Source organism: Archocentrus centrarchus, chromosome 7 (genome assembly GCF_007364275.1).
Source record: "Archocentrus centrarchus isolate MPI-CPG fArcCen1 chromosome 7, fArcCen1, whole genome shotgun sequence".
Lineage (NCBI taxonomy): Eukaryota > Metazoa > Chordata > Actinopteri > Cichliformes > Cichlidae > Archocentrus > Archocentrus centrarchus.
Genome location: NC_044352.1, coordinates 32,583,688 through 32,608,375, shown reverse-complemented (window position 1 = coordinate 32,608,375; position 24,688 = coordinate 32,583,688). Strand labels below are relative to the sequence as shown.

Here is a 24,688-nt window from a genome sequence, read left to right as displayed (position 1 = left end):
TGACCATGTAGTTTATTGTGTAACGTCTGTTAAATAATTAGCCTTGCTAGGGACGTAAGCACAGAAGACAGGTGTTCTGATTAGTGCCGATTTTGTAACACGTGTTGTCACCCGTTTTACGACTATAAATTCTTATTGGTTTCAATAGTTTTGTTTTATGTATTTCATGCCTCAGAGTGAATATGAGTAGTAATTTTACACACTAAGATATATTTTAATCTGGATTTTGGTTTTGATATTAGCATTCAAGTGTATTTTAATGTAAAAGACATTGAACATAAAGATGATTCTGTAAAGGGAAATGCATTTGCTCAAAATAAATGTTTCATAAATATAACAGCGTAGAAATCGAGAACTACTGCCCCGCTGCCCTGTCTCATCTTTTTATTTAGCTGCATTTCATCATATTTATTTGCCAACATGGTCCCTGCAGATATCGTTGCATTTTTAGTTTTCAATACATGAAAGGTGGATGCATGGATCGTTTTAATGCCGACCTTTTGCTGGGACCTTATTTCAGAACAAAATGACCAATATGACAATATGTCAGCAGTGGGAGACGAATACATACTATTCCCTAATAGTAATTCTCCCCTGAATCTCATACATGTTCCAAAAAAGCAGTGAGTAAAGTTTTCAAGATATGTTTGAATGTAATATTCCATGAATTATTAACTTTTTCTGTTCTTTTTTTTTTTTAAACAGATGCACCCATCTGTTATTTGCAAAGGAGGCAGGCTGGAGAGTGTAACCTCACATCCTCTGAGCATGGATGTCAATTGTGTCCCAGATTCACAACGAGGAGAGCACAGGACTGCTGTGGGTTTAAAAGTTAACTAAACTGAAATTTGGACTTGTCAGTGTTTTTGAGATGATATAAGATGCCTCATATACACAGGCAGCCACAACACAGTCCAAGGGTAACTTTTGGGCAGTGTGTCTAATTTCAAACAGAAAATGTCTTTTATGTTGCAGACTCTTATACCCAGATGAAACACTGGAATGGGTCCAGTGTCATGTGTGCAAAGGCTGGCTGCATACAGACTGTGCAGGAGCATCTGAGAGAGGAGTTAACTGTGGACGCAGAGATTCAAATGAAAACACGCGGTACTGTGGCATTTACTAGTTAAATATGTATATGAAGTATTACACAAAGAGGATACAGATAAACTCAAACATCTGACTGACATACTTGCATTTACCTATACCTACATTTCTTCAAGAATTGCTTAACAGTTTAAACATTTTGGGGGGAAAAAATGCCAGCTTGGAGCAAAAAAATCAAACCTCAATATGAGCTGTTCTCTTAGGTAGTGTGGAAAATTGTGACTGTCTAAAACTGGAGGCTGTAAAGAGTAACAGTTTTGTTTTTGTGCTTGCTTGGCTGCAAAACAAATGTCCCTTTAGAGACTATGAAAGTGAAGTTGTGAGTGCCACAAGGCATGACTGGATTATTTTTCAGGTCATCATCAAGTTCTTGGCAATGCAAGGTCTGACCCGGCTACAGGTGGAGGTGGTGATGGCCAGCGGGAGTCGGTTTTAACTGTTTGTTGTGGTTTCTTGTTCATTCTTTAAATTGTTTCAGTTTGTGTGTTATGTGATCATAAATAAACATTTAGAATGAAGCAACACTTGTCAAACTATTTATCAATCATCAAGACCGGATAAGAAGTCACAGCTGTGGTTCAGAGTCAAGGAGATGGAATACTGTGGATTAGTGTACATTACCATGTGATAGGCTGAAACGTTTCAAAGTGCACAAAAGAGTAATGCAATAGTGGCAATAATGTCATGACAGAGGCTAAGTGCTATGGTGTTTGGCATCAGCTGTTCACAAGATTGCCCAATTACTTTGTTTTCACATTGTAATAGCTAAGTTTAATTTTAAAATCATTTTAAATATTCATTTAAAGGGATTTAAAGGCAACATTCAAAAGACTTGATGATTTAACTTTAGAAAAAAATATGGTCTGATGATTTATAGCTTGTCAACTCTCCATACTACACAAAGTTGTTAACCCTACTGTTAGGTTAGGGGTCAAATTGACCCATTTTACAGTTTGAAGTTTGTTTTTTTAGATCAAGTAATTTTTGCTGTTTTTACATTGGAGGTTAAAGGGATCTGAAGTGTGAAATACTATTTGTTAGTTTGCAAGTGTGAGACACACTATACTGCCAAAAGTATTCGCTCAAATGCCTTAAATAAAACTGGCCCTAGGTCAAAGTGACTCAGCAACTCATTACTGAGAATTTATTGAGAAACGAACATAAGGTTAAACAATCTGAAAATGTAAATTAACGAACTGTAAAAATAAAATAAAGCCGACGGATTGTTTTAAACCAGCCAGCTACATCACGGGGAATAAGCACACGAAGAAGACCCACTTCCGCCATAAAGGTCACATGACTTCCGGTTTAGAACAACAACTTCCTGTGGAGGTCCGGAATAGAGTATGGCGGCGCCCTTTTGCCTGCAGCCAGGTACTCTTGTTGAATTCTCTAAAATAGGCTTTCATCGATTCCCAAAATGTCTCTATTGATGACATTAGACAGGAACAAGCTGTGAGTGCTGCGCAGCAGGTGTGGAAAGCAGCTAAAGCCGACGGAGATAAATTCAACAAGAAGTGGGAGCAGTGTTCCAAAAATGGAAACCCTACGCAGTAAACCGCAGAAAAAGATGATGAATTTTATTCAACATGTTCCTGGCCTGTTTTCATCTATGCTGGCCTGTATATTTGTGCGTAATCTGGCGATTGGCGGCCGGCACTGTTGTCAACTTTTGTGTAACAAAACTCGCTGTGGGCTGTCTCAAAAGTTCCTAAAGGACGAAACGAGGTCCGGGCGTGTGTGTGTGCTGTCCCCCTCGGTGCCAAAGAGAGGTCCGTGCGATGCCACAGCGTACGAGCGCTGTATGTACACAAAACACAGTGACAGCGGAGTTTTCAGGTTTCCGGTGTTGTGTCAAAAAAGGATTTCCTTTTTTATTTTTATTCCTTTGCTTATATCGGTAAATAGACAGGTGCCCAGGATTTATGAAGGGCTTATAAATAAAATGAAAAAATGACTTGTTCTTACCCTCATTAATAAAGAATATATTGTAGCATCTGTTAAAATGTTGAAGAAGATGGCGACAGATTGCCAGCAAAAGTTGCCCTTTTATTAGAAATGAAATGGTTGCTGTGTGCCGCAACCAAAACAAAACAGTAACAAAAACGAGACTTGACTCAGATATTGACGAGAAGGAACCGGCATGCTTGATGCTGAAATCGCCCAACTGTTCAACTCAGACACTGAAGATGAGGAATTTGATGGATTTGTGGAAGGTGAATGATTTACAATGTGAGTGTATTTTTCTGTATTTGTTACAACTGAACAATATTCTGAGTTAATGTGAATGAGTTGAATAAAGTTCAACTTACCTGACACTTTTGTTTCACCCCACATATGTTTTATCATGCACCTTATAACCCGGTGTGCCTTATGTATGAAAATAGACCTGTTCATTGATATTGTGCCTTATGGTCCGAAAAATACGGTATATGGAGCTCTTACAGTGTGTAATTAATCAAAGGTGGAGTTGTGTTGAGTAGGGCTGCAACTAACGACTACTTTGATAGTCGATTAGTCATCAACTACTGAAACGATTAGTCAACTAATCGGATTATGAATCACATAATTATGAAATGACACTTATTTAGCTATCAACGTTTACATTTACCATATGGTTATTTAAAATGTGGTTGTAAACACACGGAAGATGGATACTTCATTCAAAAATTTTAATCAGGTTTGCTGCTGGTATAAATTTAACGGTCCATTTTTCCAACCATAAAAAATAAAAAAATACTTTTTCTTCCCTGTAAAACAAAGTTGGCACCATTTCACCAGTAGCCCCCATGACTAAACATGCCGCTGAATGCTAGCCGGGCTTTAATTCTGACGTCATTTCCGGGTGAAAATGCTCCTAAATAAACAGCAATGGCATAAACAATGACTGTTCACTATTAAATATGATTGTAACATACCTTATCAACTGCAGCCATTTCCGCTTCTCTTTCTCATCGGTGCACCAAGTGGAGGAGTTCAAGTATCTCGGGGTCTTGTTCACGAGTGATGGGAGAAGGGAGCGGGAGATCGACAGACGGATCGGGGCTGCTTCTGCAGTGATGCGGACGCTGCACCGGTCTGTCGTGGTGAAGAGGGAGCTTAGTGTAAAAGCGAAGCTGTCGATTTACCGGTCGATCTACGTTCCTACCCTCACCTATGGTCACGAGCTTTGGGTAGTGACCGAAAGAATAAGATTGCGAATACAAGCGGCAGAAATGAGTTTCCTTCGAAGGGTGGCTGGCCTCTTCCTTAGAGATAAGGTGAGGAGTGCGGCCATCCGGGAGGGGCTCAGAGTAGAGCTGCTGCTCCTCCACATTGAAAGGAGCCAGTTGAGGTGGCTCGGGCATCTGATTGGGATGCCTCCTGGCCGCCTCTTGGGTGAGGTGTTCCGGGCATGTCCCACCGGGAGGAGGCCCCGTGGTAGACCCAGGACACGCTGGAGAGATTATATCTCTCGGCTGGCCTGGGAACGCCTTGGGGTCCCTCCTGAGCTGGAGGAGGTGGCTGGGGAGAGGGAAGCCTGAACTTCTCTGCTTAGGCTCCTGCCCCTGCGACCCAGCCCCGGATAAGCGGAAGAGAATGGATGGATGGATGGATTTCTCATCGGTAAAATGACAGCTGAGTGCTTATTTTCGTGTCAGATCAGTTAGGGACACAGCATTGCGGCATATTGATCACGTGACAGTTTGGACCCGGAAATGGAATTCTACGTCATCACTTAACCGGATTGTCTATGAGTGAAGCTCGCCAGAGATAGACGGACAGGAAGACGTCTCACTCCATTTGGGGGGAAAAAATGGATTCAAGGTTTGGGACAATTTCACACTCTCTTTACCACCAACAGGGTTCCGGAGGAGCCTTAATTTGAACCGTTAGGCGAGTTTTCCACCGCGGAGGCACTTGGTGCTCGGCCGAAAAATGGGTTCAACTCCGGCCCCGCAAACTAGCTGGTCTTGAACCAAGAACGCGTGCTGAAAGCAGCAGAAGGGCGTGACTCTGCCGTCTCAACATCAAGTTTTCTGCTACATGTGTATTACATGAGAAAAGCGAAGTGATTTTCATGGCTGTGAATTAGGTTGGGCTCTAAGGCTGAACTTGCTGCTTTGTATCAGTTCATATCACAGATAAAAGGACACAAAGCGTGTACTTGTCGTCTTGCTCTAATCGGTCTGTGTTTACCTCTGTGCTGCACACAGATGCTGCAGTAGTTTGCTTTGGACCTTAAAATGTGTTGGCAGCACAAGAAAGAGGAGCTTGTTCTCCCACGTTGGTGCGCTTCGGCTTCCTGTCCAAACGAGGACCCGCCCACACTCATACGTAAAGGAGCAGTTCACAGAAACGCATTGGGAACGCGGGCCCGTTCTTAAGCGTTTCGCCGGTTCATTGGGAACAGCACGAGCACTGGCACGCGAACCGGCTCCTCGGCGGTGGGAAAGTAGCACCACTCACTGTTTTTTTTTTTTTTTTTTTTAAACGGAGTGAGTGAGCACGTCCTGTTCTTTCACCAATAGCTGCTAAACATGCCGCTGAATGCTAGTGCGCATGTGTGAAGCTCGCCAGAGATAGATGGACAGGAAGATGTCTCACTCCATTAAAAAAAAAATCACCAGTAATAAAGAACGACTATTATCGACAAATTCGTCGTCAACTATTTTTATTGTTGTCGACAGTGTCGACTAATCGTTGCAGCCCTAGTGTTGAGCACTTGTGATGTTGTGGAAATGACTTGTGATGACATTTTGGATCCTATTTAATTAGAATAATCATTGAGTGTATCCAATATTAGTGGGATTTAATTGTTTTGTAAATTTAAACGTGTAACTGCACATTGCTAAGCCTCAATACAACAAACAGGTCAACTGTGTGTGGGTGAAACATCTGATCTAGACAGCTCACTCAACTGCTAATCTTCGCTTTCTAGGAACCCACTGAGCACATGACGTCCACACCACACTGACCACAAACTGGCTGAAGCGCACAAAGGCAGCAGCTGTGATGAAACTGTGCTGATGCTAGAAAAGACTCTACAGACAATTCTCATGCAGAGATGAATCCACAGAGTTCACTTTGGCCAGCTAGAGCATACTGTATTATGACAGAAAGCTGACAAAGACACAAACGCAAATAATGTGCTGTTGCAGTGTTTGTGAACGCAACGAAAGAGCAAGGAGTGGACAAAAACAGTCTGGATTAGCAGGATCCAGAGAGAGGGGACAAACCAGCATATAAGCCAAAGTGGAAAGTTACAGGAACTGTCAGAAGTCATGCTCTGTGGGGAGCCAGGCATCACAGGAAGAAAGACAAACACAAACCTGTCATGACAACATTTTTGAGACAGGGGCATGTGGGCAGGTGTTTCAGCTTTTTTTTTTTTTTTTTTTTTTGATTGTATCTCTTAGAAGCGAATTGCTTAAGAATCAAGGCAAGTTTAAAAACAAACAAACAAACAAACAAACAAACAAACAAACAAACTCTAAACTAAAATATTTGCAATTCAATTCACATCCTTAATACCAAACCCTGAAAAAATATCTGATACACAGACACATAACTATGGACTTTGCTGAACACATTTTGAATTCTTCAAGCATGTGTAATGAAGGGCATGTCAGCATGTGAATGAGTAAACAGTGTGAGTCGTTAAATGAATAGGCAGAATGAAAGTTAAGGAAACAGAAGAGTGGATGTGGTTAGTTTCTTTAATAAGGGATGCATTAAATCAAAGGCTGACAGGTTTCGAAGAGGACAAGTATTTCTTTAAGAGGTCTGTCTAGAGGTGAAGAATTAATCAGGAAAGCAGCTCTTGTGAATCATTTGATTCCTAAAATTCAGGAGGAGAAACACCTGAGAAACCTAAACATGAGAAGGCAAAGATCTGAATATGATGGAAAAGGGAGGAAAAGAAAAGGCCGGATTATTATTTAGAGTTTACAAGATCAAGAGAGAGATGAGCTCCCTGAGTCACAGAGAGATAATTAGCTCTTACAGTATAATGCTCTTTAAGAAGTCATCTGTCTTGGCTGTAGCTGAGTAACACTTCCTGTAAGTTGCAAAACTTGGAATGCGTGCACACGAACAACACATGGCCTTGAGCACAAACACACACACACTCTGCAATGTCCCCCAGCCCAGAGTACAGCATGCAACACGTCACTTCACGTGTTCTTGTTTATTGAGTAAAGTCTCTGTTGCATTGCTCTGACTCATGAAATGCTGTTTACTAAAATATGTGACATGATGTTCCTACAAGTGAAGCAGAATGATGTCATCAACCCCTTTGACATCACGTAGAGTTTGAAGTGGACGAGGTGATTGTGGAGCACGTGTGCTATGACCTCTGCCTTAGTTACCAAGTGTCCCAGAGCGCCTCAGAGAATCATGGTGACTCGGCAAGATCAAAAGAAGCACCAGATTAATGAATATCCAGATAAACCACCTGAGCACCAGAGACAATGTGAAAACTGAAAATGTCATGCTGAACGCCAGCCTCTATTTGAGCTGATAAATCGAATCTTATGTTGAAACATACTACATGACATATTGATGCACATGAGTTTTCAAAGCCCTTGCTGTGTAACCCAGACTGAGCTCAGGCACTGTTTACTTAGATTACCCAGAGTCTGTTTGGAGTCCACTTGTGGTAAATGCTTTCTACAAAAACATGCATCTCAGCTATTCTCTGCAGACCTCTCCATCAAAATGCACTTAAGAAAGGCAAAAAAAAAAAAAAAAAAAAAAAAGCTGTGAATGTTTATCAGGGCACAGTCCATTATTCTGGCAACCTGTGAAACATTCATTTCTTTACACTGCAAAGGCTCGAGAGCAGCCAAGAAGGGGCCTTTGCCAGGACATTGTCCAAGAACCACTTAGCTGCAAAAAGACTTTTAAGAGTCCTCTGGAGAATCTGAATCGGAGAATCTGACACAAGGAGTGTCCATTCACAACATTCCTGAAAAAGGTGTATGACCACAGAGCCGTGTTTGCAAAAAGGCCTCCAAGGTAAGAGAAATCTAAAGGGGACTGCTCATCATCTACGTAGCCCAGGATAAACGCATGCTGTAGCATTCAGTTAAGACGCCACTGGAGTGGCTTTGCTTTGAATGTCTCTAAATGTCAGGGAAAGCTGAAAAAGTGTGACACATTGCCAGGTCACCAATCCAGTACATGGATTCAATTCTATTCTATTCAACTCTAGCCTGTGCTGTGTCCACAGCTTGCTACAAGCACGGCTTACATAGCGTATAAAAAGCTAACAGGAAAGCATCAGCAGTTTGGAGGAATTTTGCAGTAACGTGGAAGGAAGCCTAGTGCTCAAACTGAAAACATGCCTCTTTCTGAAGACCCCTGCCTTTATGACCCCTCTTCCTCAACACAGTGGCTCACTGAAAAGAACCTTTGTCACACAGTTTCAACATATCTACAATCTGGTTCAGTATCAGTATTATTATTAAAAAGTAATGATCTCATAGTTAAAATTCAGCATAACCTCATAACTTTGATACTAATCTGCACCATGTCATCATCATCGTCATATGATTAGAATGACTGGTTATTTATTATTGGCAATACTACTTTTAATCCTTCTGCTACTGCCATATTTGCATGTCAGTTTAAATCTTTATACTCTACAATGAGCGTTCAGTCAGAAAAAGAACCAAGAATGTGACTGCCTGTTCCTCTCTCCTTATCAATGTCTTCATCATCATACCATGAGTTCCTGCTCTTCCTCAAGGCCTTTTTATCCCTTTTACATCCTTATCACAATTGTTAAGAAAAAAGGGAGTCAGGTTGGCGGCCAAAAATTCCACATGACCAGGAAGAGTTATTGTAGAGCAAAACACATTTAGATCTCATGTCTGGTGTCAGAAGTTCACGGTTTCTGGGTTCTACAAGCAAAGAAGCTGGATAATACTAAAAAGTGCAAAGTCCAAGCATAATTCAAGGAAATAAGGAATCAATTATAATCCAAAAAGACAGACGTCTCGAGCTAACAGTCAAGAAGATGAAAATTCACCCACTTTGAGAGCAAAATATGAAAAATGCATGTTACACTTGCTGATTCCTGAGGAACAGTGCATCCATTTGAGTCGTCAAGTTTCGTATGGCTGGAGCTCTTCTTGCATTTCTTAAGTAGCTTAGGATGTGGTCCCCCTCTACTTTATTTTCTGAAGCACAGAAACATTTCTAACAATGGGCTGACAGGAACTGACTGTCACAGCTCTGAAACAAGTCAAGTTAAACAGGTTAGGAGAAAGTCTTTCTTCACTGCCTCACAGAAAACTCATGTACGGCTTATAAAAAGCAGTCACCCTGCACAGATGTTTAACTTCCTGAAGTGATTTAGCCATTGAACTTCATGTTCTTGGTGGCAGCATATCAGTGGCCATGCTTAATTTTTTATTTTTTTTTGGGGGGGGGAATACTGTAATGGATCATTTCCAAGCAAAGAAAGAGGAAGCGAGTGAGAAAAATTAGGAAATTATTAAATCATTAAACCACTCTTCAGGCGTGACACTTGCTGGTGTTTGGGCCAGCATCGAAGTGCTTGCATGTACTTCTCCTTTTGACACATCGCTGACACTGTGTGTGCGTGTCTGTAAATGTATGCGCACGTGTTGAGACCATGAATTAAAGAAGAGATTAATGAGTCAGGACATGGAGGCTCAGACTCCAATCTGTTCTCTGCCCCACTGTGGGGGCTGTCTCTCTCCACAAAACCTCATTCTGTCAGCAGACGCATACACATACTGTATGTATACACCGCTGAGACCCAGCAGGAAAGCCAAGGACTCGGGACCATTTGTGTGTACATCAGACAGAGAGATCACAAGGTTAGCAAAGTGTAAAGGCAGAGAAGGAGAATATAATGGAAGCAAAGAAAACATGGCTGGATGTCTTCACTGATATAACCCACTGCCCTGTAGGCCATCACCCCACCCAGACAACACACCATGACCCTGAGACCTGCCATCTGTCCGGAAGAGCTGGAAGAGACAGAAATCGAGGGAGGTAACAGACTGAGACAGAACAAAAAAAACAAAAGGGGAGTCGAGAGGGTGAGAGAGAAATGTGAGAGAAATGTGAGGAAAGTAGAACACAAGAACAAGGGTGAAGCAGGCTGCAGGGGAAAAAATAAAGCTGATGAAAATGACTGGAAACTGAGAAAGGGGAACTCCACGAGGAGAGAAGAATGTGGAGAGAGGAGAAAGTGGCAGCAGAGACAGCTTTCCTTGAAACTGCGCTTCCCATTACTTTATGTACATTTTCACAAAGTTTGACTTCATGAAAGAAACCTCAGGATCACTTCAGAGATGAATATCTCCAAGCCTCCAAGTTTTTGTTCTCTCTTTTCTTTAATATTTCGGAGCCAACGCAGATATGGTTTTATTGCTTTAAGCCCCCGCGGCCATTCAAACAAACCTGTGATGTGAATACAAAGACGATGGCCTTGATGCTCTTTATCATCATTTAGCCTTATATGAGATTGGGTGCCACATTACCATGAAATAGTCATCAACCCTCTATCTGTCCCTCAGCTCTCCCACTTTAATACATGCCACGAGACTCGCTAATCCCATGATATGCCTCATAATCTCATCATAGATATGAGCGCAGAGAGAGAGAATCGGGGAAAAGACAGAGAGAAGAGGTGGCAAGGGATGAAATGCAATCAGAGAAGAGAGGGATGGAGGCAAATGCTTGGGCTACATAAAGAAATCAGCTATATCCATCTTTGTCTCTCTTGTTTAAAAAAAAAAAGAAAAAAAAAAAGAAATATATATATATATATATATATATATATAAATAAAAAGAGAGGGCTAAAATTGAGGGAGCAAGCAGAAAGCAGGAGAGGGGAGACTGGAGAGAAAGATGTAGGGAGAAGGGGGGTTTGCTTGTGACCTGATTTCACCACTAAGCCACGCAGAAGTGGAGCAGCACGTAGAGCAACTGAATGCAGTGTCTTCCCTGAGTGCTGCAAACATCCAACTGTTCTGCTCATGTGTGTTCAAGTGCATATATAGAAATGTGCACACAGACTGCACCACATAGGCTGTGTACCCTATTGACCTACATGCATCTCCTCTGCATACTTGTCTTGCTGAGTCACCAGCTTCATCTTCCTCTTGCTATCTACATTTGCCTGTCTATAAGTCCAGTCTTCTTCTTTCTACCAGCCATTTGGGGGTGCAGGGGGGGAGTTGCAGACACATAATGGTGCACTACAGCAGCAGTCTGATGTCTACCAGTCTGGCAAAACTGCCTTAACAGCTAGGCGCTCCGCAGTGTGCTGGAAGTCTAGAGACACACACACACACACACACACACACACACACACACACACTCCCCTGTTACACAGCTGGATATCTGTCCTGTGTACATAAACAGCGTCTGGATATGGAACACATGGATGCCTCACTGCTGTGACACCAGTGTGGGTTTCTAAATCAGAGAAAGAAGACACTGATAAAGAGATTTAGATGCAGTGTCTATGCAGCAGATGCATTCATTAAGAGCCTGCACTGATATCTCACTGCTGTGTTTTCTTGTGTGTGTGTCAGGGCCACAGGTCTAGGCTTTCACATAACCAACTAATGTTCCTACAGAACCTGTTAAAACACACACACACACACACACACACACACACACGAGTTGACCAAGTGAAATATTAGCTAAACACAGCATTATGGCATGTAGTTGTCCGGTCTGTTTAAACCAGTTTCTAGTATGATAAATGATAATCAGGAGCTAGCTATTTTTATGATATATGTGACATATATGTGATAATCCTGTGGCTCAGGAGGTAGAGTGGGTCATCTACTAATTGGAAGTATGGTGGTTCGATTCCTGGCTGCTTTATTTAAGTTAGCATACTAATCCTGTATTATAGTATTAGTATATATTGAGTACACAAATTCATAGTAACGGATGACACTTGTCAAACCTTAACATCAACAGCTAATTAATTTCCATAATTTAAGACTGAGCCATACCTCATCGCCTCATGTATCCAAGCCTACACAGGTGTGTCAAACATTTCCATCTTCTCACACAGCTCTGTCTCTCTATATTCACATATTACAGTTGCCTGCTAAGGATTCTGGGAACTATCTGAAATATACAAGAGCCATATGACAATCCCACATTTTGGACCCCCACTGATCTGATACTTGCCATTTGAGGCCTCTGATCTAGACATGGCTGGTCTGAGTATTTCACAAACTGCTGATCTACTGAGATTTTCACACTCAACCATCACTGGGGTTTACAGAGAAGGGTTTAAAACACAGAAAATATCCAGTGAGTGGTAGTTCTCTGGGTGAAAATGCTTTATTGATGTCAGAGGAGAAGACCAGACTGCAGAAAGGCAACAGAAACTCAACCACTCAAACAAGGTAGGCAGAACAGCATCTCTAAACACAGTCTTGGCGCACTTTGGGCCTCTTAGCTCCAGCAGTGTTTAAACACCACAGCCTACCTGAACATTGTTGCTGACCATTTCCATCCGTTTATGACCACACTGTACCCATCTTCAAATGGCTGTTCCTAGCAGGATAATGCACCGTGTCACAAAAATCAGATGATATTAAACTGGTTTCCTGAACATGATGATGAGTTTACTGAACTCAAATGGCCCCCATAGTCACTAGATCTCAAAACAACAGTGCACCATTGGGGTGCGGTGGAAGATCTGCATCACAGACGTGCAGCAGGCATATCTGAAGCAACTGTGTGATATGTTATCATGCCAACATGAACCAAAATATCTGAGGAATGTTTCTAGCTCCTTGTTCAATCTATTCCATGAAGAATTAAGGCCGTCCTGAAGGCAAAAGGAGGTCTGCGGTGTTGGCCTGTTGCTGGCTTTGGCTCGCCATTGTGCTCCCTGTGGCTTCCACACACACTTCTGCTTGGGCCAACTATTGTCTTGTCCCAGCAGTTTGTCAGATCCTGTGTCCTCCATCTCATCCACCTCATGAGTTATGCACTTGTTTTTCATTTAATATATATAACATTTTATAAAGACACTTATTTTAAATTCTCAGACCACATCACGTTTGTTAAGATAATGAACAATCATGCGAAACAATCAAGATTCCAATTATTGACCAAAATAATACTGATTTACCTTACCTTCCCCCTCTAACATTCCTACCACAATAACACACGAATAGCTGTTCTATATCCTTTTCCTTCGACGCACATATGAGCAGGACCCAAGTACACACATGGGAACATAACCACCACACAACTGGTCCCTGTCTGATGTTCCTGTCATGAAGCTGGCGACGCCTGAATCATACAATCTGTTTGCTGCCATCCTCAAGCTGTGATTCTGACACCCACCATTGACTACGAACACGCACACAAACATACGCGCCCAATGTCACAGATCATGAAAAACTAATGCACGAGCTTTAATGTATGCATACAAAAACAATAGAGACGTGTCCACGGTTGAGCAGCTACATTCAGAGATCAATCTGCATAGAGCCGCCCACCGCAAAAAGCCAGTTATTGATGCCGGTCGAACAAAAGTGCCCACCATTGATCCAGTGCAAAAAAAGGGTTTTGTGGGAGCATCGTCTGTCTGTGGCTTCCATGTGTGTTAAAGAAGTAAGTCAAAGAATGTGACAATGACAAAGTTGCTTTTGTATCAGCGATGGATTTTTTTTCTGCGATGCGATGGCACACCTGTAGGCACAACTAAAAAGCCTGTAAAGCACATTTTTCTGTGTGTGTGTGTGTATGTGGCCACAGGTCCTTTGTCTGAGGTAGTCACGTGACCAGTCTGACTTGGCGCCGTCCCCTCCCCTCTGCAGTGCGCCACCATACAATAAAACGCTACAAATATATGAGACAACCACCACCCACGCTACATCTGTGATTACAAATAAACACCCAATCAGTCTGTGGAAACTTTGCTTTATGAGCAGAACGCTGCCCTTAAAACAAAACCAAGAAAGTGCCACAAAAATATAAAAGCATCTCTCTTAATCAGCCACATGTGAGCCATCAGTGATAAAGGGGAGAGGAGGAGGATGGAGGGAGATGTTAACGGACGAAGATGAAGGGATGGTGGTAGCTGCGTGGGAGGGGGTGGTAGTGAGTCGGGATCAAGTCAGAGGGAATCGATAGTGTCGATGACGATGTTATGGGCGATGTGGAGGAAAAGCGCTGGAACAAGGGTGCACAGGGTTAACGGCAAGATTGACGAGGTTTGTGGTAATGTGTGACGCGTAAAGCTGCTGTAGTCTTTAGAGTGGAGATAGCAGCATGCAGAGGTGGAGAGAAAGAAGTGAAAAGGAGGATGGAAAGGGGAGGAAGGGAACAGATGGAAAAATCTGGGACAAAATAAATAAATAAATCAACTGATGTAAGGAGGAGGTGTGCATTTAAAGGAAAGGGAGGACACAGGAGGGAAACAGAGGGAGAGTATGGGGACTGAAGGTTGGAAGGGAAGATGGAGGTGGGTGGGGGTTTGAGGCAGCCAGCAAAGGTCCCAAGGGTGAGCTTTCCTGCTCCTCTACATTAGGGCAGTCTGACAGACGACTCTGTGGATCTAACTACCTATCCTATGTGCATATTAATTACAGAGAAAGAGAGAGATGGAGAGGTTAAATAAGTCTGCAGAGGAGAACTGCACAAAGGGACCTCAGGTGTTTCCCTCGTCAAAATGTGTCAACGGACTTACCTTTCATGGGCCTTTAAATACAGCCTTGGTGTCTAACCCACTTTACAGCCTACATTCATAATTAAACATATTAACATAGTATTTTTGATGAACATCTCACATGAAGAGGCGTCCTGATCTCCTCAAAATGTCTGTAGGTCAGGACAAAGCATATCACCTACAGAGGAACCTCTGCTTAGGAATATGGTTTCTTTTACTTAAATGTAAGGCTAATTGTGGGGGGACGAATATTTTTGCATATAATACACATTTGTGCATTACATGCAAATGTCAGTAACAGCAATAACTACAGAAAAGCTACAGTAACTGTAATAAATGTAACAGTGTGTAAGATGATGCTGTTTTTGTGCCACTATGGAGCTCTACGGCACTGAGGTTATATGTTACGCTCTGTAGATACAGCCAGGGTACTGTTCATTAAAGTTGGTCTTTTCATAAGATTTGCTGACAATAAGCCAGACTTCCATTTCTGTGCTAGTAATGAACACAGCATACCAATATGTAGTATACATATATATAAATGGCTGATATGAAAAAAGGGGGGAAAAAAGCAAAGCTAAAGGAAGGATTTCACTGCTCATTTTTCTTGTAGTTAACTTTTCCTTGACCTTACCAAAACATTCAACAACACAAAGCACAACAACCGGACTAATGGTCTCTTTTTTTCCCCTTGTTCCTCTCCACCACACACACACACGCACACACACACACACACACACACACACACACACACACACACACACACACACACACACACACACACACACACACCTCCAACCAAGCATCCCCAGACTGTGGCAGCATGGTTCTTCTAAATGAGTTTAGGCTTTATTAGTCTGTCAGACAGAAAAAAAAAAAACATTGTTTCCCCCAGTAGCAGGTTGAGATATTATTCATCTATAATTGGTAATAACCCTGTCCCCCCACCCTGAGGCGGCTCAATCTCCACTGAGTAATCACTGCCACCGCCTGCTCTGCTGGAAACAGCATTATTAGGTCGATAGCACTGTCTCTACCACTGCTGTCTGCCAAGGAGGTTTATTATCAGACAATATATAGCTTTGCTCCTGTTGTTCTTTAAAAACCACAAGCTGTGACTGAGCATATTTATATCACATGCCGAGCGACCATTAAATATCTCAGCATCCCGGACAGGGGAGGCTCCAAAATAAGCTCCGGCGGGATCGTTTAGGCTGAGGCTTTATCAGCTTTTATGACAGCGGCGCTTTCTCTCTTGTGCAAAACACCCTTCACTTTGCAATATCTAACTGGCACCTCAACTGGCACCAGTTCAAAAGAATGTCACATCTTTTCTTTGAATCTATGTAGGAAATGCAGCCAATATTCAGATTAAATCAAAAATTATTTCTTATTTCACAGAACCAAATGAAGTGATACTTTATTTATTAACCCCTTTTTTAAGCAAAAAGAACAATGCTTAAGATTTCCTTCAAATGAAGGTGAAACATGTCATTTTCACTGTGATTTGGCCAAAAACTAAAGTGGCAACCACATCTTGTTCATTACAACTCAACACCAGTGTATATGCAGTAAAAACTCTGATTAATAGCTCTCCATCACCTGTTCCTCAGCTCAACTAGGTGACATTTAATCCATTTTGTGCAGGAGTGTCAAATGATGCATCAAAAAAAAAAAAATTATGGGAGTGCATTCATAGCCTGATAAAGAAAGGGCAGGTGACCAAAAATATTGATAACCATTATCTGTTTAGAGATAAGCTTACTGAACTTCCTTTGTAATACCCCCACTGATCTTCAACTCATCAGGTATTTTCCTTGGAAAAATTGAAACTATTGATTGAAATAATCTAACTAATTATCTGAACCATAAACCAAATACTGCATCACTCCACAGTACTACCAGAAAAACAACTGCTTCAATAACAAGGTGTTTAAGCTTATAAATGAAGCTTCAAAAGCTACTGTAAATTCCCAAATTTTGGAAAACTACCCTAAACTGTTATTCCAAAACAGCAAAAATGTACAATAATAAGATGATGAGACAGAGTGATTGCTGGGTGAAACAGAGTGACCTTGCTGCTGCTTAGGGCAGACTAATATTTCATCAGCTAACACTAAGGGCACACCTGCCTCACAGCTATACCCACATCTGCCAACGGTTTTGTGCTTCATCCCCGCGAGGAGGCGTCAGGGGAGGAAAGAAAAGAAGAAAGAGGGAAATGAAAGACAGAAAAAAAAAAAGAACAACAAAGTCTCGTGTGGGTTTACTCAGAGACTCTGGTGCGTTTCAGGGAAAGTGTACGCTGTCTTTGAACAGAAAAAACCACAAAAAGAAGACAACGACACTGTGACAAAGAGGGGGAAAGTAGAAAAGATAGAACTGCAGCGGTGAACCACCTACTGAAGTCTGCGTTTTAGTGTGTCTGCCTCTGCTCAACGCGTGTCAGCTCATGAACAACTTACACAGGACACAAACCAGCACCCTTTCCCCTCCAACAAGCCAGTAGAGCAACACTAAAAGTGAATTATAGAAATAGGAAGGCGAGGGAAGGAAGTGGCATCATGTGCTCAAGACAAGGCAGGAGAAGTGAAACCATGGTGGCAGTAAGATCATTGAACATTTCATATGAAGTCATTCATATTTCCAAGCCGAGGTTACACTGACATGCTAGCTTCTAACCACAAGCTTCTATCTGTAGCATCTTAACTAATTAGTGTCATGCGTTGCTAAGCAAAATGCCGTGTGTTTGAGAGCGTGTGTGTGTGTGTGTGTGTGTGTGTGTTTGGACTATTTTGGCTATAAGATCATGGAGATCAGCCACACATGACGTGATGTGTTAGTTACACTGTGATGACAACGGTGAAAATATCCATTTGCGATCAGGATGAGAAATCACATGAACCATCGGGTTAACCTTTGACCTCTTAGCTAATCTGTCTGTACCCTGAACATCCAAAACACACCAACAGTCATCTAAGTATTCTGACAAAATGAGTTATTAATAGTGATCACACTTGTTGGTTTTTTTCTTTTTTCTGGATGTTTTAACATTCTATATAAACTCAAATTATTATTAAAAGCATTATTATTCTGGTAATGGACTCTGGATTTTCTTTTTTCATTTCTGTAGATATTGCAACATTATTGTTGCCATGAATTAGCCTGGCCATGGTGACTGTGAAGTAAAATCTAATATTGTGACATTACATAAAATTTGCTGAAATTATTGCGGTTCAGCCTGACAAGGAGCAACAACAAGCATACAAAATTTCATGGCACTCCAGCGAGAGGCTGTTGAGATATTTCAGACTAGACCAACAACACAAGAAATACAGCAACACATAGCTGACAAAAAAATAAACAGAAAAGAGTAGCAGTGTAATTTTGAGCTCAGAGCTGCAGGTGCTTTGTGGTCAGACATCTCAGCATCTAGTCAAATAACTGCATGATTGGCATTTAAAAGCAGCAAAGCTTTACTCTCACAAATCAGATCCTTGTCAGCCATCTCCACCACAACTTGATACCACTTGGTCAGGTGGTGAAATAAATGGATATGTTTAAAGCCTACAATATAAACAGCATAGTAAGGAACTTTCATATTGTATTTTTTGCAAGCTTTCAGCCACAGGGATGCTAGTTTTTATAGAGTCGACCTTCAACCAGGTGTTATGGAGCGCTGGGATAAATATAACCAGCCCCTCTTCTCCCGCTCGCCCTCATACCATCAAATAGCCGGGACAGAGAAAAAGAGCTGACCTTATCTGTCCTGAAAGTGTGCACGAGCACACACAAACACACACTGGTACTGTTGATACCAGGGTGGCTGACTTTAAAACTAACCCTAGGAAAAAAGCAAAAAAAAAAACAAAAACTGAGCTTTCATCTGTATGCAGCTGCCTTGGTGAAGGACAACTGGAAAAAAAATGCACAGATAAAATGGTCAGATGATGGAAGGAGGGGGAAAAAAAGCAAAGCACAGAGCCAATCAACTGACCAGAGTAAAACAAAGAGCTATCTGTAAAAATCCTGGACTTCATCCTGCCTTGTGATGAGAGAACTTCGATCCCCAGGCGGGGTGCAGGAGACTACCAAAGCCCTGATGTAGGCTGTTAAGCTCCCACTTCGATTCAGCTCATTGAGCAGCGTGATACTGATCAATTAGAGAACAGCTGAACCAGCTGCTGACCACACAAGCACTCTGTTTTTACTGCCTTTAAAGACAGATGTTTCTTTATACCACAAGACTTGTGTAGGTCTTCATCATATCTAATCTTAAGGCTCTTCTTCTAGGCCGGTTTTGCAGCCAACCACACCTGGGACATGCCACAGTCTCAAGTCGACTTGCTAGATCACCAAAACACCACATGTATATGGATGGAAAAATTAAATAAAAAACTGTGCTCTGGAGGTTAAGCCATGCAGGCAGGAAAGCCACACGGCTAACACAGTGAAGCAAATCTGCTCTTGACAGGGAAATGCTGCATACAATCAAGTCACAGTCATCACTAAGCAGCAAAAGCAAACACACTTCCAGAAGTAGCTGGGAAAAGTAAGGACAGGTTTAACCTTATTTTCCACCTGACTGGTGCCAGCTGGGGTGCATAGTAAAAGTGGCAGCAAGAAAATTTTCCATGCAGGCGACCTGAGCTTACCTTGCCTGTGTAATTAAAGTCAGCAATGTTAAAGGGTCCTTTTATGAAAGAAGCTATACAAGCAAACAGCATGTGTGCTTCTCTGTGTGTGACTCACCCATCCTCCTTGGCTCTGGATCCAGGGCTGAATGTGGTTGTCTAGGTAGACTGTCATCCACTCTACGATCCTGCCCACCAGGGGGCTCATCTCCTTCTCGACACACTCGACACACAGTGCCCCGCCGAACGCGAAAAGCCCTACGATGCGGCCCCAGTTGACGCCATCCCGGAACACCTCGTCCATCACATTCTCGAAGCTTTGGTAGGCCGTGGCCGGCGTGATGTGCAGCTGGCTGTGCAGATCGTTGAAGGCACGAGCGTATCGCAGCTCGAACTCGTTGGCTGTGTCCCGGAGCGCCTCCTTCACTGCGTCGAGGTTCGTTGTTGATGGCGGCTGTTGCTGCCGCTGCGGGGACGCTGGCGGGGTACCGGGACTTGTGCCATTAAAAGTCCCATTGGCGTGTGTATCTATTCGCTGTTCCTCATCCAACCCTGCTGCCCCCCCATCAGTCCTGTTCGAAGGCTCGTTGAGTACTATGTGGTTGAGAGGATAGTTTCTCTGGGATAGTTTATACGTTATGTAGAAAAGCACCAGTTCTCTGTTTTGAGACATTTTGTATTTAAATGTGCTTTTTCCTCTTTGCTCCGGTTTGTCTCTTTGCTCCTCTTGTGGTCAAGCCTTACTATGTTAGTGAACACACACTGCGCCAGGCTTTTTTCTCCCGTTTCCTCTGCTCAGACCACCATGGTCAGCTGATATCCACGGGACACTTGGGGGGGTGAAAACCAAACCTACACAAGGCTGCACAGCTCAGGCCCTGCAGAGAGACAACAATGAAAGGTCAAAGTCTGGATTGCGTATATCTACGATTACATATGTGTGTGCGCACGCATGTGTGTGTGAGGAGAGGGGAGCACACAGGGACAGCTATGAACCTTCAAATTAAATTTGGACAGGTAGGGTCAAAGTGCGTCTCTCTAATTGGGCTGTTACATATGAAGCAGATGGCAATGATATTAATGAGACGACAGCAGAGCGAATGTGTGTGCGTTAGAGACAGAAAGAAAGAGACAATGTGAGAGGAGGCGTGAGGCAGGTGAAGAGAGATCAGAAAGACAGTCTGGCTTGAAGCTCCACGCAGACAGTCACCATCTCCTAATCAGTAACCTCTGACCTCTAAGGGGAGCTTTCAGGCATCTTGTTTATCTCAACTCCAAGTTCTCCGTTATTCTCTCGCTCACACAAATGCCCTTAAATCTCCCCACAAAACTGACTTTCTCTGAAAATTTACAGCCTCCTCCTCATTACTGGTGTTGGAGGTTGGCACGAAAGCATAAACAACACATATGACTGCTTCCATTATGAGGCGGTCAGCTTTAGTATGGATGTGTGGTGACAGCGCTGATACTGTAAAATACAATCTAATAATTAAAGCATATAGGAGATGCTGGCTGCCTCTCTCAGCTACGGAGTTTGTTCTCATCAAGTTTACTCATTTACGTTTCAGTGGACAACTAAAAACACTTGGAGTGCTGTTAAATATGCATAATGACATGAACTCCCTTTGAACTTAAAGTCGGGAACTCGATTAGCAAACACATGCAGCAAGAACTTGAGTAATTTGATGCTTCTTATGCAGTGATGTATCAAACTGCTATTACTGCTATTACTCAAAGGTCACACACAGATCAAACAAATGTACCTTTATTTACAGTAAATAAAAATGACTATAACAACTTTAAAAAAAAATGTATACAAAAGCATTTCATAAACTACCACTGACTGGAAACATCAGCATAACAAACAGGTATGCACTCATCTATCAGCTTAATATTTGTATTGGTCTTGTTCACTTATATCAGTACACTAGTAAATAAAATGACAGATACAGATATTGATACCGACATTTATCTTTAGCTGAGAAACCTTAAAACATATCCTTTAATAATAATAATAATAATAATAATAATAATAATAATAATAATAATAATAATGGATTAACTTGTTAATAATATGAGGAATGGATAATCTGAATATATTTGGAATATTTCCCAAATACAACATGTAATTTGGGATGTGGGAAATTAAGTCAGACTAGTATAATCCTTGGCCACACACACCAAGGATATCGCTTTATCAGCTTGTTTGTTGGGTTGCCCCCCCCAAAAAAGCAGATCAGAAAATATCAACCATAAAGAAAACCAACAAGAAGCTCACAAATAATGCAAAAAAAAAAGAAAAAGAAAAAAAAAAAAAAGAAGAGAGAGACAGATGCTCCAGCACCTTCAGTTAAATGCTAATGCTAGTTGCTTTTTTCTAACCCTTACTTTCACAATCCTGACTGCAGCCTTACTGTGATGTACAGCAATACAAATTACTTCATTAATTATTTCCGTCCACGTCCTGCAGCCTCTAAATTGAGTTGAGGTCCCTGAAACAAAGACTGTGAGAGCAGTTGACTGCCCAGCCCCTTCTCTAATCTGCTGCTGTCATCATACCCCATTCACTGGTACACACAAAAAGATGTGGGAGAAAAGTGACCTGCCGATGATCTCCAACTGTCCGCTTATCATGTGGGAGCCTGACCTTTCCTGTAGCAATACTGACATTTAAGCTGATATGAAGTGGAATCTAATAATTAGGGTGCCCGGTAGCTGGGAGGGAGTTCCATGCAAATACTGCTGGTGGCATTACATAATAATATACAATACTCCTAACAGCACAATAGAAGCACAATCCAGTGTCAGCTGGCTCTGGGCTATCATAACAAACTGCTGCAGTTTCACCAAGCCCAAAAAACTTAATCAAAAGACACCCAGCTGACTATTTAACCCGCATTTGGTAGTAAAAGTAACATAAAAAGCCCGTTACAGCGCCCACAAGGTAGCAGTGTTTACAATAGCCACATGCTCCCCAGCTACCAACACGTGGCTCGGGTTTTAATGGGCCAGCAGTGATGTAAACAGCGCCCAGCTCCGCAAGGAATACCAGCGAGTCGAGACGAAATGTAGCACCTGAACGCGGCATTAACTCAAACATTAACTCGGTTCAAGTAAACTGGAGTCTGTGTAGATGTTTCTCACGGTGGAATTTAAACTGTCATTTTACACATTAACCAACCAGGGTAGGGTTTAGACCTGCTACTCCCTCTGGAGGGCGCATTCTGCGCTTGTGTCAGTCCTCCCCAATCTGGGTATTAATCTATATTTACAATTTAAATATGAAGTCGCATTTTTAACACCACCAAAGATGTAAATATAAGGATTAAAGCCAATTTCCGAGCGTCTTACCAGCAACACTTGATACCAAACTCCGGGGAGTTCTCTTCTTCTCGGTCACGGTTTCTCTCAGTGAAAATGTCCCAAATCTGTCAGACAGCCCGTCTGTCGCTTTGCGTATACAAAAGCTGTCAGAATGTAAGATAACCACTTTGTGCTCAGGAGTGTTTGCACGTATCCTCCCACGTCCCCCCTTCTCACTCCGCACGGACAGCCCTCCCCGTTACGTAACATCGACGCCTTCACGATTTTGTCGAAAATTCTCGTACGCGCTTGGTTTCAAACGTCACACATACGATAATACTCACTCTAGAAATATCTGAGAGGTTTTTTTTTTTTTAAACGTTTATTATTTTACAATATAAAGCTTAAAAAAAGGTTAGAAAATAAATGGGACTGATTTTTCAATTCGGTTGCTGAATAGAAAGGGACGTATTTTTGTACAGTCGCTAGTTGTTCATAATGTATCTGGCTTTAGTGTAATAAATCAAATATAAATAACACACCTGAAGCACCAACATTCCACTATAATTCAAATAAACTCCGCTTTGACTCTGTATTCCACACACATTTTAATATTTATAACGAAAACTGTACTAGCGGAGTCCGTGAACGCAGCATGATTCCAATTCCTAGCCTTTTTATCACGTCGCGTTAGAAAAATGCCACTTTGCGACACCCTGTGTTCTAGCTTTATATAGACGTTACCACTCCCGAAATTAGAATTGCAACGCTTCAGTTCTTAAGTAAGCTATTCTGACAGACACCGCTCCGCCTGCTCTACTAAGGCTGCTGTAGCCAGCCTCTGAATATGGCTGTCACTGTCATATACATGAAGTCGCAAATTCGCAGACTGCAGAATAAAAAAAAACAAACAAAAAAAAACAAAAAACGGAGGCAAAATCGTTTACTACAATGAACATGTATATTTTTGCATTAAAAAGAGTCTCATTTGACCCCCAAAGCTTGAGGGGAACAAAAGTATCGTTACGCATTTTTTCCTAATCTGTCGACCTCTTTCCTCTCGCAGGATTCAGAGAGGAAAAATCCACCCTCTCTACCATTCCTCCTATTATTTCACCAGCGCCCTCAGCACACACGTCACAATTACATTTGTATATCGAGCAGGAACTCTTACTTGTAGGGTGGTCTTCATAAAATCATGTCTGGTGGCTCACAATCCAAACCCCGGCTGGATCAACCCTATCCGTCATTGCTAGCCCGTCTTGCGGAGGTGGTCGCCTTGCTCGGCTACTGGCTACCGCAGATCCGCCCACAGCTACGCTCTCTACGTAACCGGTTCCCGTCTGGCTCCGCTCACTCCAACTAGCAGAACGACGGCGTTTTCTAACGTGAACCACTGTGCCACAAATGCATTAACGGAGCCGCGGTAATGTCTCGGAGATTTTCAGGTCGCTTCCCGGCGTGACCTCTCAGCCAGCAGGGGCTAGCACGTAGGGAGCCCCAGCTAATGTTAGCCGGCTACTGTTAGCGGTAACTTGCTAAAAGTGAGCTAGTTGTGTTGAAGCGTCACGTCTGACACACAGGCATAAATTATTTAAGTTGGCCATTGAGCGCAACTGTCACATTTTTCATTGTTTACTTATTAAATTTAAGGTTTATTATTTACCGCAGTGTTCTTCATAAGGGCCCATGTAGCAGCTGTTTCGCATCTTTACACTTTCTGTAACAAAAGATGTGAGGGGTCTCCATAGTAACCTTTGTTACCCCAAAACCTGGCACGCTTCAGGGTAACCACCAGTTTGAGTACAGTGCCACCCCGTGGGCATGTTTATATACCTATCTACCACACATTCATAGTTTTTAAATATTTCTAGAACTGGCTAAATTTTGGTCTGGTCAGAAAACGCACAACCAGTACGAGTATTTTTGATGATCGCTCCATTTCACTCATTATACGAGGCTGCGTGTACAT

General features: G+C 42.2%; 1 protein-coding gene across 3 annotated transcripts in view; it reads right to left on the bottom strand.

Moving 5' to 3' along the window:
• The window catches only part of bcl2l1 (BCL2 like 1), a 39,615-nt gene extending 15,137 nt beyond the window's left edge, over nt 1–24,478 (bottom strand). The window contains exons 1-2 of one of the 3 annotated variants that reach the window (XM_030733745.1): nt 24,383–24,478; nt 19,532–20,291 (exon numbers count right to left, since the gene is read on the bottom strand). In XM_030733745.1, coding sequence (XP_030589605.1) covers nt 19,532–20,086 — 555 coding nt within the window. In that variant the 5' untranslated portion in view covers nt 20,087–20,291; nt 24,383–24,478. Of the gene's footprint in view, nt 1–19,531; nt 20,292–22,764; nt 22,913–23,890; nt 24,342–24,382 lie in introns of those variants that run through there. The other 2 variants (XM_030733744.1, XM_030733746.1) reach the window with 2 other exon arrangements.
• Between the last annotated feature and the right edge of the window lie 210 nt (nt 24,479–24,688).